Raw genomic sequence first — 20,398 nt, forward strand, 5'->3', positions numbered from 1 at the left:
TCACGCTGTATCTCGCTTACAGCAGGAAAGAGAGGAGGTTGAGTTTATTTTATTAATATTCCCATAATTGTTTCTTGTTGCATAAACCCCACCATCGCGTAACCTGAGCTAATACATGTAATTGCACATGTCGTGTCGAACAAAAATAATTTATTTTAAATAAACTCCGATGAAAATGGTTTGATGATAGCTTTTAAAAATGACGCGCCGAGCCCACGTTATTGTAAACATTGTGCTGGGACTTTAGAATTAATGTGAGTGAATATTAATTGTTTTTCAATAATAGACCAATCAATATCAGGATACCTATTACTATTTCTATAAATAGATACATACTTATCTTATGCTCTCTCTTGTGTAAATTTTAATGGACGTTTTTTTTTATTTTACTTTTCGCCAGTCGTGTACTGCAAAATCCACTGATTGTGGGTTCGATCCCCAATGAAATTTTTATTTAATATATATATATATTTATATCTTCGATCTGGTGTCGAGGCAGAGCGCGGCGTTGAATTCCGCCACTCAACATGCTTACAAAATTTCGTACGCCCATGAGTAGGTATACATATTCATAAACCATTTAATATATCCTTTACCTACCTGCAATACAGCGTTTCCAGTGGTTCCTCGAAGCCCACCCACGCACCTGACAAACAAACAGACGAACGCCAGAACACAGTAGCTTCACGGTACACCCTTAGCGCACTTCGTAGAAGAGAAGTAAATAATTAACAGAATGTACCTATGCATATAAAAGCATTCGATTAGGCATTGCATCTGAGGCTATCTAAAGAATCTTTAAAAGTAGTAAATGTTAAGTAATTAAATCGATAATACTTACTTAATGTTTACAAATTATGCCCCCGCACCCCAAATTATTAATTATAGTACTTAATTTAAGTCACATTAAAAAAAAACCATGACCTAATATCAAAAATTCATTTGCATTTAATTCATTAAAAACAGCACCACAAAACACCAATGTAGGTAGATACAAGAAAATTAAGCAACAGATAAATAAAAATCGATTATAGTGAAACAATATAAATCGATTTCCATGTAAAATAGTTCGCTGTCTTATTCGTTGCCGGGAGGTACCTGTTGATAAATTTATCTATGTTTAGAACAGTTAATTTGTAAGTTTATAACATTACGATAAAACAGTGTAACTCTACAGTCTACAACAATAAAATGGAATTTAACCGTTACGTTGAGCAACTTATTTATTTAAGTGGTTTACAACTCACCACCCGTGGGCTACTATTTTTATAGACCACACGTTAAAACTGACCTCCAAATATATTTACTGTAACTGCCTACTTAACGCCTTTATATTGATTTTATTGGATTCTGTGGGCGTTTAATCGATTTAAACTCTAAACAATTCTCGAGAGAAACAATTGTTTTATTTCGTATTTAGTGTTCTATCATTCGAAACGAACTTAACCGTAACGTGAGTTTGTTTTACTGTGTATTGTATTCGGAATCTGGTTTTATAATTTTATTGTTAACTCATTAAGTGCAAATATTTGTGTAATTATTGTATATTTTGTAGTTTTGAGTTTCACATAAAACTAAATCAATCTAAAATTTCGAATTTTTGATATATTATTAAGATAAAATTATTTCAAATCCAATTTTGTTATATTTTATCTTTGTTTGGTTTATAAAATCTATTGTAAATAATTGAAGCCAGTGCCATCTATTGATGAGTTTAGAAAAATAATATTTTATGCAAAAATGTTTAGTTTCTGTGTACTGGAATATATTTAAAAAGTACATCATTTTAAAAACATATATGTATACATATATGCAAGTTGTTCTTTAAAAAATAGGTAAAAATATTTTTTATAGGAAAAAAGACAAATAAAACGTGTAAGTACGAGTATCTGAACATATGACAGAATCAAATGAAAGCAACAAGATTATAGAAAAGAAAAATGACGTTTGTCGACAGTTTCGCTTTGTTATCGTGCCGATTGATTCCAATAGTTTTATCAAAGAATAACATATCGTGGATTAGGTCTAGTAACATTCATATGGATAACCGTAATGTAGCCAAATCTAACATGGAAATTGTTAACATCCCACCAATCATATCGACCTACCGGCAAGCACTACACACTTTCGACGAAAGATTCAAAAACAACTTCACGGCCAACTTGTATGACTTAAAAAAGAAAATGGATAGATTAAGAGCTGACGACTTAGGCTTTGACCAAAACCTGAGTAACCCAGCGACGTGGAGACGACCAAACAAAGCGCCTTGTACATACATAGAAGTATTTCAAAACCACATAGTTAACATGAGCGTATTCGTTTTGAAACCTGGATTTGTCATGCCTTTACACGATCACCCACATATGTACGGACTGTTAAAAGTAATTTCAGGGGCGGTCCGTATCAGAAGCTTCTCCGAGTATCCTCTAAACGAAATAGTAAGTACTTTAGATTTTACTGTTCGTGCGAAACATGAAGCAGCGCGACTTGCTCACGGTATTCACAAACGTAGAAGATTTTTCGCTAAAATAGAACAGGATACCATTTGCAGAGCTAATTCTGATACCTGTATGTTAACACCAGTATTATCTAATTATCATGAAATAGAAGCTTTAGAAATGCCAGCAGCATTTTTTGATATCTTATCGCCACCTTATGATACACTTATAAAAGAAATAGGTCCAAGAAGGTGTAGTTATTATTATGTAGCTAATGAAATCAGTACTAATGTTGTTGAATTACAAGAAACCAATGTGCCAGACTGTTTTTATTGTGATCAAGCACCATATTTAGGGCCAGTACTTGTATAACAAGAAGTAACCATAAGGAATTTAAACAAAATACTAAATATAGTAGTAGTTACCACAAATTTGAAGAAGCTACAAATGCATAGGTTAGGATTGTGTAAAGGTCTGCACACTTTGAATTTGTTTATAACATGGAGTGGGGATGTTATGGAGCTCTTTAATCATATCAGAATATCCAATATTTGTAACCATAGCTGAAACTAATATAAAAGTTTTGGTTAACTTCAATTTGAAAAAAAAAACACTAAATAAATTTCATAAATATCTAATATTCATAACTGAACTTATCTGAAAGTAATAAATAGTATAAAATAATATTTGATATTCATAACTGAACATGAAAATCATTTAATATTCTTTTTATATCTATATTAGTTACTTCTGTAACATCCCTGGAATGAAAATCAAAGTTTGCATAATAGGTTTGTAATTATGTAATTTTAAAACTAACAAAAAAAAAGCTATTTTGTTGATCTCTTGGAAACTAATGAAACATCTAGTGCAAATGAATTTGTGCCTTTTAAATGTTATTGTCAATAAGTTATTTATATGGCAAATTTTATGTTCACTGCTGTTGTTTTAAATTTTAATCAATTATGACTTAAATAAATTTTAATTGATTGGTAACTATATTATAAAAAATAATAATGTAAAAACAATCATTATTATTATGAAAAATGTCAAGACAATCCAATTTAAATTTGAATAAGTTATATAGCAAGAAATTTCCATTTAAAAGCAATATTGAATATAGTATTAGCTTTGACACAATGAAAATAGTTGCCTTATATACACTCTTTATTATAGTATCAATTGAAATATTTATTCAAATTAATATAGACAACCAAATATACATATTTCCTAGGTGTAATATCAAAATAATTGATAACAAATTGTACCATAGCCTTATATAAACCATAGTAACAATGAAGTATTGTAATCTTTTATTGTAAATAGTTTGTTTGTAAGTTATAATGGGCTGTTAATAAACCAATAGTGCTATTCATATCTTCCAATAGTATATTTATAATTATATATAACTAGCAGCAACATTTGATTTTAATTATTTATATATGTTATGAGTTTTATTCCCATTTTCGCAATGTCTCGATGCATGAAAATGATAAATGCCTATTTCTGCCCTTATGCGGTATATATTGTGACCCAAATGAAAACATACAATGTTAATATGACAACTAATCAAGCGATATTTTTGTGAAGAAGAAAACAAAGTTTGTCTTCTGATCAAATTTTAAATATAGACTATATGAACCATCACAGTTTAGTTTAAGTTTTCAAATAACATTACAAATTTATTTATTTCTTTTCGAAAAAAAAATGTAATGGACTATAGTTTATAATTGTTACTATATTCTTATGTTTGAATTTTCTTTAATAAATTTTCTGCTAAACTTCTAAACATTTTGGTAATTTTTAACTTAGCATGTTTTGTCATGATTCTTCACTTTTAAAATTTAAATATCTTCTATAATTATATTGACAACATTCCAATTCACTTCTAAATTCTTCACAATTTAACTTGTAATCACTTTTATCAATATTATTAGGTAAGCTATAAAATGCCTGATCTCTATAATTAATAAATATAAAATTTTACAGTCATCTTTGAAATTTGTAATTATGCATGTTCGTATTTTGCTACAATAAGATATATTTTGATAGTATTAAGTTTGTATAAAAGCGTAGTACCTATTGAATTTGTTAATAAAATCTTTAAATTTGTTACCAATGCTGGCTTTTATTATTTACCTGTATATTATGTTATTTGACACTTGTTAGAAGAGATTTACCTCTTAATTAATAATTTTGTTTATTAGTAGTAGTCCTTATTTCTATTTATAAAAACTTATTTAATATTAGCAGTCTGATGGTAAAAGACTAAATCGGTTGATGCCATTTAATTTGTATGACAATATGATAAAATGTTGTGGTCCCAATGGGCAAAATGTTGATTTCACCTCTACAATAAGTACTAATTTTCTAATGAGCGGAAAGTGGAATATAAAGTGATGTAACTATATTTGAAGCGTAAAATAATAAAATTAGTGAAGGTAAAAACAGAATTGAAGGCCATATAAGTTATTACGATAATTTAGTACTGTAGTCTTTTGCTTTTTAATTAAAATTTGAGACATTCTATTAATTAACTCTTCTAAGATTTATGTTCAATAATAGTCACATAGAAAGTAGGTAACTAATGTGGATTATTTCAAGAAAATAAAAATAACTGATTTAGTTATATTAATTTGATTTATTAACATAATAGCATAAAATAATTACTTTGAACACAGCTACATTTAACCAATATTTGACAACACAAGTAAATATTAAATATAATTTCAAAAATATATCGATAGCTTAATTTTCACAACAACAAGGCTTTTTAGCACCTATACATAATACAGAGAGAATTATAAAAAATATTGATGCTTTTTCGTTTTTTGTAATGTAATTTTAACGTATAAAACATTGAAATATGTGCAGAAGTATTACATACAAACAAATTTATTATTTTAAAAACTATTTTATCTTTTTCGATAAGATTCACACGAAAACGTGAAAAGATTAAGTATTTAGATATCAGTATATTTAGTTCTAATCTTGACAGTAGAGGCCGTCGTGACGCAGCGATTGATTATAAACGTGACAGTTGTGGGTTCGATGCCCTATTTTTACTAAAAAATATAGACACAGCGTGAAATTAAGTTCCACCACCCAACACGCAATATATCGGAAAGTGGGCGAAGCTTAGAGAACGGAGTGTCTTGACACTATATGACAACTAAATGACTAATATTAACCAAAATAAATGCATTTTGGAATTATAGGACATATCCATTGCAATAATACAATTTAGAAGTAAATCTAAAGTAAAAAAATACAATAACATTTAAATCTGTATTTAAAAAAAATCAAAACAATATAAAATATTTTCAAATATTCTGACATTCTTTTCCTTTGGTAGCCATTGGTGTATTTAAGCTTCTTATATAACAAAATGATATACAAAGTTAAACTTAAAATTATATATTATTTTATTAATTATACAATGGAAGATTAAAAGCAAATAATTGGATAATACTATTATATGATTAAAAAATCGTTTTAAAATGTGGCAGTGTAAATCAAATAAAATAAATAATTGAAACTTAATAACTAACTTTCACAAAATTTTTAACAGATTAAAATAACATACTAATGACCACCTAAAAATATGTTTTACTAATTTTAAACAGAAAAATGATATGTTCCCAATAACCTTATAAAATATTATTTTGACTGTTTAATTTCTGTAATCTTTAATAAAATAATGGACTTAATTATTCATTAAATAATTATTATTAAAATTCACAATTAATCAATAATTTTAATTTAATCTATTTATACATAAGCCAGTCAGTACAGTACAAATTAAGATATAACAGTAAAAAACGTAATTTATTAATTTTTTGAGGCCAGTCGTGGCGCAGGGGACAAAGTGTGCATGTGAACGCGATTGGTAGTGGGTTTAATCCCCACTCAAGGAAATTAAATATTTTTTCCTCCGCCTACCCTGCTATGTGCGGGATACAACGTGAAGCAGATTTTTTATGAATTGGGCCAACTAAATAACCTTATTTTTAATTTATTTGTGTTATTTTGTTGATTGTAACTAGAAAAGCAGTAATTATTAAAATTGGCGGAAATTGTACTGGTTGTTTTAAATATTATACTACTGAAGTTGACTTAAAATAATTAATCATTTTTAGAGAGCTATAACTTTACGCAGTGAAGGTAATATTTGAACATATTTATTTTCATATTAACTAAATGAAACTTGATGTTTTTTAAAGTGGACATAAAAACATTAATTTTGCAAAATTTAGCGACTAGTTTAGCGTTGTACTGTTTATAATATCTAAAGACTAGTCTCTAATTAGAGATGCCATTTAAATTTATTAAATTAGTTTTGTGTTTACAACTAATAATTTCAAACTACACAAAATGTTCAAAATTAAAAATAAAAATAAACAAAAAACAATTATATCATAAAACTAGTATTAATAATTAAAAGACAATATAATTTGTATACCAAAAGTTTGTTACAACTTACAAGCATTTTATAATTTATATATTTTTTTCTAATATTGTAAATAAAAATAAATAAGTTATAATAGTGAAAAAAAAAGATATTTTACTAGAAGCTAAGAAACCTATATAATTATAAATTATTTCAATAAGACAATTTTTTATGCATGCTAATTTGCCGTCATTTATGTATTTTTTTAGCTAAATGATAAAAAATCAAAAAATTGTACATGCTTACAAATTCGTAAATCTTAGAGCTACCATCTATTATATATACCGTTATCGGTCATTATTTTATCTTTGAAAGATTATTTAACGTATTTTATCCATTATCATTATGTATGAAAACAAAGTTTTTTTTTTATTTTTTACGATTGTTTTTTAAATTAATAACTAACGATTGATAAATTTTCATGATAATTTATAATTCTATTTGTGTTCTCATTCATTTTAGTGCTCTCTAGAATTTACTAGGTTCGATACGGACGGTGGAAATAAAGCTACATTTACCATCATTTTGAGAAAAAATTGTAACGAATCTATGCAGAATATCAAAATAATTTGCGCTGAAAATAACCTTTTATTTTAATAAAAATGAATATTTATTACTATTATATTATTATTAGGTATTAATAAATGTAGCTTTAATATGTTTTTTTTTACTTAAAAAGAATTACAGAATAGAATCATTTCTAAATACTTTTCAGAAATTAGATTATAAACACATGCACCATATAAATAAAATGATATTTAACTGATACTTAACAAACAAACATTATATAATTTTTTTTATGGTTATTCTGTGCTTTGACAATCTATTCTGTCTTTAAATAAAAATACATATGAAAACAAAAAAGTACACTGCCAATCAATAATAATTAATGGATATTTTATTTCAGATCTTTATTTATTTAATTATTTATGCTGGCAACTCAGGTCTGTCACCGACTCCACCTGCTAGGTCGAACACTGCCTGTGCAACTTCAGCTGCTAATGTATCAGCCGCCTGTAATAAGAATAAGAAAAAAAAAATAAAAAGCGAAAAGTTATATTATTATTAAGTCATTGATTAATGTAAGAAATAAAATAAATAAATCAGCTTCACGTTGAATCAAATCAAAATTTAACAATCCCTCACCTCCTGAGTATCTCCTTCAGCGTACACCCTGATAACGTCTTCAGTGCCCGAGGGTCTGACGAATGATCTGCCATTTGTATACTTGGAGACCAGCTCGTCGATCCTCGTTTGAAGACCTTCGGGGGCCGTGCATTGACGTTCTGCGTCAGCTGTTGATATTGCGTTGCGGTCCTGGAATGGGAAATATATTTATTTTTTATTTATTAATTCCATTTGTTGTTTAGTGCGTTATGTTGACACAAAACCAGGAACTCGTGGATCGAGACTTCACTGTAACACTTATTTATTTGAGTGGGAATCGAACACAGAACCATCGCTTTTACGCAACGCACGCTGTGCCACTTCCAAGCCATTTTGCGCTTAATCATTTCTCGATTATCCAGTACATAAACATAAAAAAGAATTACCTGCACGGTTACTTTAAGTTGTCGACAAGGTAGATCATTGTATGACGTCATCCATTGTGTGACGTCTTCGCCGCGCGCACACAACACCGTCTCCACTAGGAATAAATCGGAAATGGCGTCGCCGACCGTTTCATTTGTCATGTCTATGAAATTCAGTAACAGTTCTGCGGATTTACGTTGTTCTGCCTCGCTGAAATATTAAAGAGAACGTATGGCTCAGTGATTAGAATACTTGGTCGGTTTTCAACGCGGGTTCAAATTTCTTAAGTTCAAATTTTTATAATATATATATATATATATAATATTTAAAATATAATATCGTCAAATGAATGTTTGACATTTAAAAATTTTTAAATGAATATCTTTGAGAAGCAAAATTTTATATTACAATCTTTCTTGGAAACTCTAACAAAGAGATGATTTTATATGATCCATATAAATTTTTTAACTTTTTTAAAAATAAATTACGGTACCTATGTATTCTGTTTTTAGAAAAACATATTATCATAAAATAATTATCATTATCGAAAATAAGTATGTATAAAAAAATATCGAGTGTCGTTTATAACACAAAAATAATTTAACCATGATAACAAAATTGCCCAAAATTGATTAAAAAACCACTATTGACGTATATATTTTATGATATGATATGAATGTTTTAATTTTTTATTATAATTTTTATTTAAGGGTAGTCCAAGTGAAATTACACACAATTATAACATCACAATGTTTAACGCTGCAGAGATTAAAAGAACCATGTTTACACAAACAAATATAATAAAATCCTATAAATTTTACATCTTACAATCGTTTTCATAAGCAATAATATGAAATCTAGTGACCATCATGACGCAGTGCCAGAGCGTGAATTATTTAATATTTTCATTTTCTTTTCATAGTAAAACAAAGTTGGCCATTCAATTCCGCAACTCAACACACAATGTCTCGAAAAATCAAATACGAAAACGGAGTGTTTTAACACAACACTAGGTTCCCTGTGCCGACCCTGCTATCTGAGCGATACAGTTAAAACAATAATATGATATCTTACCCTTCTTGAGCAATTTTCCTAATAGTATTCTTTGCTTCTTTACTATATATTACAGTACCGTGTCCGTTAGCTTCAAAGTAAATACCGATATCGTAGGCCAAAGCTGCGTGATGTAAATGTTTAACGCCTGTTTTGACGCAGCTCACTGGAATTTTCTGGAAAAATAACATTCATTATATAGATAAGCGTTAAAATGAGTTGAAATATTAATGTCTTCTTTATATTTATAATAAAAGTTTTTAGCTTATTTGGTTCGATGAAGTACGGCGTTGAGTTTCGCTGTTCAACACAATATCTCCAAATTATATGAACACAACTGTAACTTACAAGTTGAAATTCAAATTCATTATTTTATAATATATATTTTTTTATTATTTATTGATTACTTTTACATTTTAATTTTCTATATAAAAAAATAGTTCCAAATTGTTTTTTTTTTTATAACAACAATACCATATAAGTATAAGAAATAAATACTTACCAAATGATCAGTTATATATTTAGTAGAAGCTCCATTGGCGTACGCGGTCTGCACTAGACCGACGCGTAACTCAGCGCCAGTTGCGCGTAACTCTCGCGTTATGTAACTGGCTAGTAGAGTCGCTATACGATCACCGTCTAAGAGGTTCATTTTTTTGCTGTAATGAATTGTTATAATTATTATTTCTGGCTACCGTGACGCAGCGTATTATAGATAGACAGATAGTAGACGGCGCCGGTTGTGGGTTCGATTTTCACTTGAGTGAATGCATTATTTTTCTGTTCCGATACTCCAAACAGAAATAGATCCGAAAGTAGGTAATGAAGTGTTTCAACACTAAATTCCTTCTGCCTATCCTGCTATAAGGAAAATGTGTAAAGTTCCTCTTGATTATTAATTATTAATTTATTGTTATGTATAAAACTTACTTATCATCCAAATAGTAATACACAATACGATCGCCATCGCCATCTAGCGACGCCACTCTTTGGAAAGGCACCTGTTCCACGCCCACTGGTGGTTTTTGCGACACCTTCACGAAATCTGCTCCGCACTAAAATAAATATTTAATAATCTACAATCGTTGTTAAAAGTAGCCCTTTTATAATTATATGACTGTGACTATAGACAACACAGAATGCCCGAATGCCACTCCTAGTGTAGTAGTGTTTGTTCACCATTTGTACCATCAAAAATGTATAATTAAATATGATTGTTATTAATATTTATCGAGTTCAGTGTAATGGTCTGTACTTTTTATTATCATCATAAAGAAGTAAAAATCATCAACTATTTTTATTCACAGTATCACATTGTATCCCGCATATAGCAGTGTAGGCGGAGGGAACCTAGTGTTATGTCACTCCGTAATCCACTTTCCCTCGAGTAGTCATTGAGCCCACAATCTTCGTGTTAAGTCTACATTACTAATATGAATCATACGTCTAGATGTTCCTTAAAAAAATATTCACAAATAATTATAATTATTATGCAAGGCACTTACATTTAAATTTAACTTTCCACCATTACCACCCAAATTGTATAGAACTAAATCTAGTTCGCCATCTAAAGTTTTTTTGATAATATTCAATTTCTTCCCGCCAACGCCATTCGCGCCGTCCACGTATAACGTTGTATTGTATTTACCATATACTGGTAATTTTTGACGAATATTCTTGAAAGCACCGACGATTTTATCGTAGTAACCTAAAATAAAAATATATATTTGTAAATATTGTGTATTTTTATATAACATTAAAAAAGTGTCACAAAACTCTATTCTAAGATTCAATGGTGGTTGATGATTTCTCACAAAGGTCACTTTTATTTTGAGGGTACGACACACGATCTTTTATTAATAAATAAATAGAGAGAAACAACAGAGAGAAACAAAACATATATATTATTATTTAGAACAATACAAATAGGGTTTATAATATTATTCTAATACTAACAGTAAAGTAATTAGAATTCTTCACTTTTTCAAATCTAACCAAACAATAAAACAGTAAATAAAAGATTAAAAGTTGAGTGTAGTAAAATTTTAAGAAACATTGAAACCATTAATTACCTTCCTCAGTGGGTATTCCATAAGTGTTATCATTGCGACATTTAACACAGTAATGTAATATGGGAGTGGTGACAATACCAAACTCCTTGGCGGTGCCCTTCAACGCCATCACCCCGTGGACCGCTGCTGCTGCTAAGCGGGGACTTGTATATCTGATAAGAAAAATATAATAGATATTTTCTTTTATAATATAAAAAGACCGTCGTGGCGCAGATGACGGTTATAGATTTGATTACCACTCAGTGGAATGAATTACTTGTTATTATCATATCACCTCACTTGTAATAAAACAAATCAAGAAAATGACATCAAGACAATGTCTCATAAATTCGGCTTCTTTCATTAAGTTTTTTATTAAGTTTTCTTTGCCTTAACTGCTATAAGTATGCATTTTGCTAAAAATATATACATAAAAAGGCTTCTTGACATACAACTCGTTTATAAAGTAATAAGTATATGAAGTGTATGAATAGTAAAGTATGAATTTAAAATTTAATTACATCGAATTTGATGCATACTCGACTCGACTTCGACACATCAACTTAAAATTAAGTTTCAGTCTGTACATCAAAAGCCATCATTTATACTAACTTAAAACCTGTATAAAATGATAAATCTGTGTCCTTGAACAAGTTTAAGGTCACAAATTAAAAAATCTCATTGAATATTGTACTAAATGTTGAGAATGAAGGCACGCTAGTTTACAATTTCATACTAGCATAATTATAAAATGTATATGCATATTAGGGCTGTATACATTGTTTTGTAAATGTACAGTATGGTCTGCGAGTCGTGGCCGTCCGGAAGTAAGTCTTCTGAACTTTTGCGTATTGTTCACTCGGGAAGAAAATAATCATAAGCAAAAACAATCCAAAAATCCAATCTCTACAGCAGTGATTCCCAACCAGTGGTCCGCGAACAATTTAAATTTAAATGCGGTGAGGCGTTGAGCGCGATTAATTATCACAGTTTATATTGATTATACCTACAGAGTGGTCTCTGCTAGCAATATTGATATAAAAGTGCTCCTTGAGCAAGTAAAGTTTGGGAACCCCTGCTCTACAGCAAACTTCTCTGGGGCCACTACTCGTCAACTGTACTGTATAAGGGCAATGTGTATTATTAATGTTACCTTGTGTCCATGCCAATGAAAACACTGGCTTTGAGCGCCATATCTGCGTTGACTTCCTTTATTACTTGCTCCGTTGTTGATTCTAAGTCATTGTCACTATAATACAAAAAATACATAGTAATTAATAATGTATAAGCAAATTTCAATTATTACTTCTTTTATTGAATTAACATAAGAAAATGAGATAATTAATTTAAGTGAATTATTTTATTAGTAGGAGTTGAAAAATACTTCAACCAACGCAAGCAGAATTGCTTAGAATATATATAAAACATAAATTACGCCAAAAGTTATTATAACATATTTGTATAGAAATATTTCGGTTATGTTTCAATAAACATCAGCGAACATGGCGCAGTTGGGTCCTACGTACCTATCTGATTGCAAAACATGGTAGTCGCAGATAAAATTTCCATTTGTGGTGGTTTTAATCAAAACATTTTTGTTTATCATTTAGGCAAAATGTGGTTTCAATATATTTCTGGGTTTTCTCTACCCCTCTCTTTCCTGCACGACACGCGTAATAACATAAAAAAATATTTTAAAAATATGAATTGAATTATTAAAATTCAAAGTCAGTCCCAAACTTAGCAAACCATATTTAAATTTAGGTCACAAAATATCAATTTTCTTTCAATGCTAATTGAACTTTTGAATTCAACGAAGGCTATCTCAGCGTTTGTGCGCGATCTTAGACATTTGCATAGTTCGTGTATTGAAATGTAAACTGTTTCCCATCGTAAATCTATGTCAATTGGATAATGGTAAGCGGACAGACAAGACTGTACGTAACCAGATGCGACAGTGTCAGTCTACATATAGCATTTGTAATTTAAATTTAGGTACTATAATTTCCATATTTTCTTTTTATACAAACGGTAAGAAGTTAGTGATATTTCTCTCTCAATATAAATTTTAATAAATGTGCAACTAAAATTGTTAAATAGAAAGTAGTAATCCAATGTTGTTGTTCATTTTTAAATGAAAAAAAAAATTAAGGATATTTAGATTAGATCGCACTAATTTTCATATTATTTCGTATAAAAAACTCCCAAATGAACTGAAAAGGCTGAAAATGAAACGTTATTTGAATACTATGTTTAATACATAATAAAGTAAGGATAAGAAAGTAAAGTCAATAGAAGGTCAGTGTCTAAGCTATAGGAGCTACCAACTTATCTTGTATCTTATGTTCGTAATACCCAACCTTGCCGATTAACCTAATAAAAACATTCAGGTCACAAGTAGTATAACATAGAAAAAATATTAACAATTTCTTTTTCAAGTGCAAATTTTGTTTGTAATTTCCTTTTATTTTTTTATATTTTTAGTATTAAAATGATTATTTACAGACAACAGAAGAACTTAAACTAATTTCGTCTATATCATTTGACAAAGCTCGTATAAAAAAATAATAACATAAAACTAGCCAGAATGCCGTCTACATTATTAATATTAAATATCAAAGTACACAAAACCACATTAAATACCACAAGTAGGTATACGACCTTTAACAAGCTCAACCAACGAATATTTTGCACCAGCGCTGACGAAAACGAAAATAACCAAGTTTTAAGCTGTAGACTTGACAGAAAAAATTAACAATATTTATAAAAGTATAAGTGCCAAAATTTTGGCCTAACTCTCAACATCTTTATTAGGAAAACAATTCAATATACATCAGCTTCACGCTTTATTCCGCACACAGCTGAGTAGGAAGAGGGAACCTAGTGTTAAGACACTCCCAATAGGTTATTCTGAAGATGAAAGTATGTATGTGACATAAAGTACTAACTTATACGTGTGTACTTCTTCAACAAATAAATTTTACAAAAAAAATATTTTTTCCCGAGATTAGCGCGTTCAACCAAAAAACCTCTTCAGATTTCTCATAGATTTAAGACAGATTAGAGAGTAATAAAAATATTATTGTTTTCAACGCTATAAGGTTTATGCCCTATTAAGTAATTGCTAATTACTTCTTTTTTTTATTTTCCCGTTTCCTATCCGCGACCACGAACAACTACAAAGTACGTATTCGAAATGTCAAAACAAAATTACAAATTACGTTTCACGCAATAAAAACCGAGGAAAGTAGTTTATTTAATAAATTTAATTATAGGGCCGTTGGATATTATATAATTTTTGTATAAGCGCAATTTAAGAGATTATATAAATATCGGATTTAGGTTCGATTCCTACTTAAAGGGAGGTTATTTTCGTGCCAGCGCTTGGAAAGTTGAGATTTTAATTTGCCAGTGTTTAGCCACGTTGACTTCATGATGCGTTGCCTTAGTCAAATCGTCGTACAAACAGAAGAACGGACATTTGATACACGAGAGACACTGTGCCATGGATTTTGGGTTGCCGAAACAATCGAGAGTTGTTGGATCTTTCAGACCGTATGGGAAGGGTTATACAATAATAACATAAAACTAGTTAATAATAATAATAATAAAATAATAATAAAATAATAATTTTGTTATTTTTTCTTTAATTTCCCATGCTCTGGTAAAGTGCAGCGTTAAATTTTGGCACTAATTAGATGAAAAAAAAAATTATACGTCGAAACTGTTGAGATATCTTGATTTCTTTAGGCATGGGTTTGAAATATTCTACCCTATATGGTGTTTCCGTAAATGATTCGCTTACACTTTCACCCTATATAATGACTAAGCAAACATATAAATGGAATGGATTTTTTTTGCCGAATATGTACTGAATTTGAAAAAAAAGTAATTTGACATTGCAATTTCTTAATTATTTGCTATCTTTGTCATTAATTTCAACTTAACAATTTCATTAAATGTACCCACCACCACGTAACTATCTCTCGATTACGCATCACATCAGTCATGTCAAGCCCACACAAGTTTTACTCATTATTTATCTATGTATTTTTAAATGAAAAGAATTTCTACATTCTCCGTCCTCCACTTCCCGCCAAATTTTTGTGACATTCCATGTTTGTATAGCAAATATAGAGTAAATAAAAATATTATACTAACTAATTTAATCGATTTTGGGCACCATATATTTTTTTCTAATTATCTTGTTACATTGCTCCAGTTTCTTTGATAAGATTATGTATTTTCGATAAGACTTTATTCATCTACATATCTAATTATTTACTTTGATATGTTTTATTACATTTCTATGGCGTCGAATCAATCGCTCTTGTTATTGGTTTACGTCTCTCTTTCTGAGAAAAACATGTAGCGGGATATAAACTAGCACCTTTTGGAAACCGTCAAAGCGCTGAACCACTAAGCTACAGGTACTTTTTAGATGTAGATTAAGTTATGTCAAGATTCTTATACGCTATATTTCTTAGAATTTATTTATATTGTTAGCATCTTCATAGGATTAAAGATAGCCAAGTTAAAAAAATAGGACCCTTTCATTAAAAAACAAGCACAATAAGACAATAGCAATATTTGTTGCAAGCCAACTCTCGTAACAACAGATAAATTAAGACGAGAAACCGCCAGTGACGCGAGAATTGCAAAATTCGCGTAAGTTATGAATATTATTTATTACTCATTTATAACCGAAGTATTTATATGAGCTACACATAAGACATTAAGATGCTTCCAAAAGCAGAATATGTTCTAAAAAAGCATAACATTCTACGTTCATTGAATTTTGCGAAACAAATCGCGGCGTTAATTTTCGCCAGAATGCAGTCTCTAATTCAGGCAAAAAATTGAAGAACTGCTGACTTTTCTCGACCTATCCTGCTATATGCGGGAAAAAGCGTGAAGCGTGTATAAAAAAACAAATACGTTCCAATTACGGCGCGTCGACATGCTACGCCAGGACATTCTGTGACCTATATAAAATTCTATATATAATACCGTAAAACACTGACCTGACGTTCGCCAGCCTCGTCGCAATCTCTTCCCAGCTCCCCTCGAGCATTTCGCCGTCTGGGTCGATCAGTTTGACACCGTTGTCTGGCTCCAGGTTGTGGGATGCGGTTATCATTATTCCTATTGTGCGACCTATGGGTAGTAAAAATGTTTTAATCGCTGTTAGCGCGGTCGTTTTAGATTCGATTCCCACTCAAGAACCTTTTATATGTTTCTCCGATCTGGTCAAAGACAAACACGTTGAATCTAGAATTTGGATGAAAAGTGTAATGTCTTAACACTAGGTTCTCTCTGCCTGCCTAGCTATATGCGAGGTAAAGCGTGAAGCAAGAAAACATCATAATTCAAAACCTGTTAAACTTGCACAATCACAGAAGTAGACATAGGTTAATTAATTTAGATGAAAGGTCACCAGGTGACAAGGTCTTCAAGGCTAGCCCACCTTGCGAGCCAATTATAGGAAAATATGTAACCTTACACTGATTTTAATAAGAAAAATCTGATAATAACTACTTTAATATAATTGTTTGAAATTCTCTATATTTGACCTTTTTTTCTAGCAATTAAAAATACAGTTTAATGCTTTTTCACGCATAGAACTTAAGCGCAGAGATAATACATGGCTACCATATAGAGTGGTGGAACCCAAGAACGGTGCGTTTACCAGAGCAAAAAATATATAATCAATTCTCCGAGGGGCATCGAACATACAACCGTCGAATTCACAGAATATTCTCACCCAAATCATATGTCCCCATATATAATAAACATCTAAAGCACTACCTTTTATAGTTTATATAGCCATTAGTCGCAAAGGGCGTGCCATACTCGTATCTACAAGGTCGCAGGTTCGGACCCGCCTTAATGGGCCATTGACGTAACGATTCATGAAATATTTTGCATTTTCTATTCCGGGAAATGGCTTAATGTACTTTTTATATATGTATCAAGTTTTAATTTAAACTGGGCTATATGTATAGCCTGACACACTATAATATGTTGAAGTATGCATTACCATTCTCTTTGAATTTAATAGAGTAATTGTTTTAAATATTTTTTTCGTACAAGCTAGGAGTGATTCGTCATTTTTCTCTGGCCACGGGAAAATATTAAAAATAATAAAATACAAATTCTTACCATTTTTACAACGAGACCGGATTACCGCCAGAAGACCCATACGATACACGACATGCTCGAGAAGGCTGGCTCTGCAATAAAAAGATCTCTTATAAAAAAATATAAATTGGATGGAAATATATCATTATGGCATGGTTAAGAAATGTCTTTTTGTACACTGTACAATGGTTCAATCCCTATACAGGATAATTTTCATATATTTATTTAATTTTTAAACATCCAATATATAAATAGATCAATTTAGAAAACACACATTAACATTATCCTTTTTTTTAACAAAAACAAAGAATACTTATTGACACATCATGCTATTTCAAACTTGCTTATTAAACATATTGGATATTGCGACAGACAATACAATTCAAGGTCCCTAATTTCAGTAATAACTAAATTTCTTAATGAGTGCAACATTCTTATTAGAAAAAGAAAATTAAAATTATTCATTCTTTCTCAAGGGGATCAAACTAACAACGGCAACACTTACAATCAGAAATTTGTACCACAGCATGATATGGGGTATATGGCCAACTATGATTAAACTAAAACGTACCCAAATTAGGAATAAAATTTGCTATCATTATTTTCACTACACTTAAGTATAAAGCCATTGTGTATATTGGCTATCATATTGCTAATCTTTTACAATGAATTGTTGATGATAACATTAAAGTACAGTAATTAGCCCAAATGATTACAAAACCTGTGATACTACTGAGACATACATAAATCATTGGCACTGTGCTAAATGAAAACACAAAAAAAATTGCATTTAAATAGTTTTGACAAACTATATTGCCATAGAAATATTTTTTTTACATTTTTAAAGAGTTTCACACATAAGAGAAGAAAAGATTCCACAAATAAGTTTTTTTTACCAATGTTAAGCTTTACTCTACAAATAGCAGGAGTAGACAGAGAATCTATTGACACTCCATTTTACACCTTCTGTGCAAATTAAAAAAGAATACAGAAGAATTAATAACCTCCTGTTCTTACAGAAGTTGGTTAAACTGGAACTGGTGGTGGAACTCAAAACAACATTGGTTTTGCCAGAATGGGGATTGAACTCACAACCACTTCATTACAGCCAGAGATCATCATACTCCACCTTTGTGGTCTCACTAGTAGTCTAATTTAATTTTATTCTGTTTTGTGTTAGACATAAATTAGAAAATAAATTGTGTTGCAAGAATTTTATGAATATAAGCTAAAAGTAACTATGAAGTTATTATACCATATATTATTTCAGAATTATTAGACCAGAAAGCTATATACTAATAATTCTGCCTTTGAAATGCTTCAAAAATAATATGCCCACTATTAAAGATTAAAGGTAAGTAGTCTTCTCCATAAATACAATTCCAGATAAATAAAAGAGGAGTTTCTATGAACCCAAATAACTTAAGTGCTTGGCGGTATGCCAGCATGTATTAGACATGCTAACAAGAGCAAATTGCAATTGTGTATTGCACACTATCCTACATTTTCTATTACATCATTGCAATGTATAATAAAATAATCGTTTTGCCCAATAAGTTCGTTATCTAATAAGAATATAGCACATTAAGTCAGTCTTGCAAAATAATATAATTTTTAATAAACATTTTAAAAATGGTAATTACAGGGTAATGGTAAAGCAACATAGCAGGTATTTAATATGCAGTATTCATTAATTATTCAATGTCAGACGCATTTACGGTAATGAACGTGTTTTTGTAATCATTTTTTTACCATAACACATTTTAGTTTAGTTTAAATAGAGTCTCATATGACAACGAAAATGAACAGCTAAGCATTTGTTTTGATACTACAAGTCATTGACCATAATATTACTCACTTCCTGATATAAATTACGATATAAGTGACTCATAAACTATTCAATTCAATGATAGTAAAAGGATAACAGCATCCTTCGCAAATTTTGCTTACGTGACACTTGAATTAGACTTAACACTACCATATTTAGGTGTGATTCTATTTTTGTTCGGCAAATTTGTCATATTAGAAGCAGGAAAACCCTTCATTGATTAGTTATTAATATATAATAGGAGTTTACTCACTTGGTACGGAATCCGGCAGTGCCGTATTGTATGAAAACGTCGGTAGTTTTCGGATGCATTTCTCTTGCGAACGCGTAGACGACTCGAAGGCTACTCGGAGGCATTGTGGCTGTGAAATTATTTTATAAGGCAGCAAACACTTCAGTTACAATCACTTCGAATCAACAAACCAGATTTCCACATTACCGCTTTGACAGCGGCAAGTTGTGACTGTCTTGTAATGTCACAAAGTCATCGGTGAAAGGCTAGGCGTCTAGTTTAAAAATACCTAAATGATATAATGGTCTGGCGCTCTTTTTATACAACTTTAAATATTGTAATGTTTCTTTCGTTTTAGTCGGATAATATCTACCTTTTTTGACATTCAGATGTTGTACATAGCATTTCAGCTATTAGTCACTAGATGGCGTAGCTGGAATATCCAAGGTATTTTTACTATTAGACAATAGATGGCAGTAGTAGAGTTTATTTTTCTAATGTGTAGCCACTTAATTTTAATGCTTTTAATACGTTTTAGTTTTCATTATTTACTTATTAAACATACTTTTTTATTATTAACTAAAAAAGTTTAGTAAGACGTAAGTGAAAATTAATTAGTATTGTACGTTTGTTAATATTTAAGCTTATATTTATATTTTTCTCATATGGCCC

At 30.1% G+C, this 20,398-nt stretch overlaps 2 protein-coding genes across 2 annotated transcripts; one reads left to right on the forward strand and one right to left on the reverse strand.

Annotated features, from left to right (window-relative positions):
- The first annotated feature begins 1,913 nt into the window (after positions 1-1,913).
- On the forward strand, positions 1,914-7,904 carry LOC146528374 (2-aminoethanethiol dioxygenase). Its single transcript, XM_085202932.1, has one exon. The coding sequence runs from the start codon at positions 1,941-1,943 to the stop codon at positions 2,808-2,810; it is 870 nt and encodes a 289-aa protein (XP_085059058.1). The 5' UTR covers positions 1,914-1,940; the 3' UTR covers positions 2,811-7,904.
- Positions 5,060-19,978, reverse strand: nst (phosphoglucomutase 3-like protein nst). The gene is made up of 12 exons (XM_085202931.1): positions 19,748-19,978; positions 17,688-17,758; positions 16,550-16,682; positions 12,679-12,774; positions 11,547-11,698; positions 10,980-11,182; positions 10,405-10,529; positions 9,977-10,133; positions 9,496-9,650; positions 8,442-8,631; positions 8,035-8,205; positions 5,060-7,902 (listed from the first exon to the last, which is right to left on the reverse strand). Exons 1-12 carry the CDS (start codon positions 19,849-19,851, stop codon positions 7,816-7,818), a joined length of 1,644 nt encoding a protein of 547 aa, XP_085059057.1. The 5' UTR covers positions 19,852-19,978; the 3' UTR covers positions 5,060-7,815.
- Positions 19,979-20,398: the final 420 nt, after the last annotated feature.

Source organism: Heliconius melpomene, chromosome 19 (genome assembly GCF_056956725.1).
Source record: "Heliconius melpomene rosina isolate 202511_hmr_F chromosome 19, ASM5695672v1, whole genome shotgun sequence".
In the NCBI taxonomy this organism is placed as follows: Eukaryota; Metazoa; Arthropoda; class Insecta; order Lepidoptera; family Nymphalidae; genus Heliconius; species Heliconius melpomene.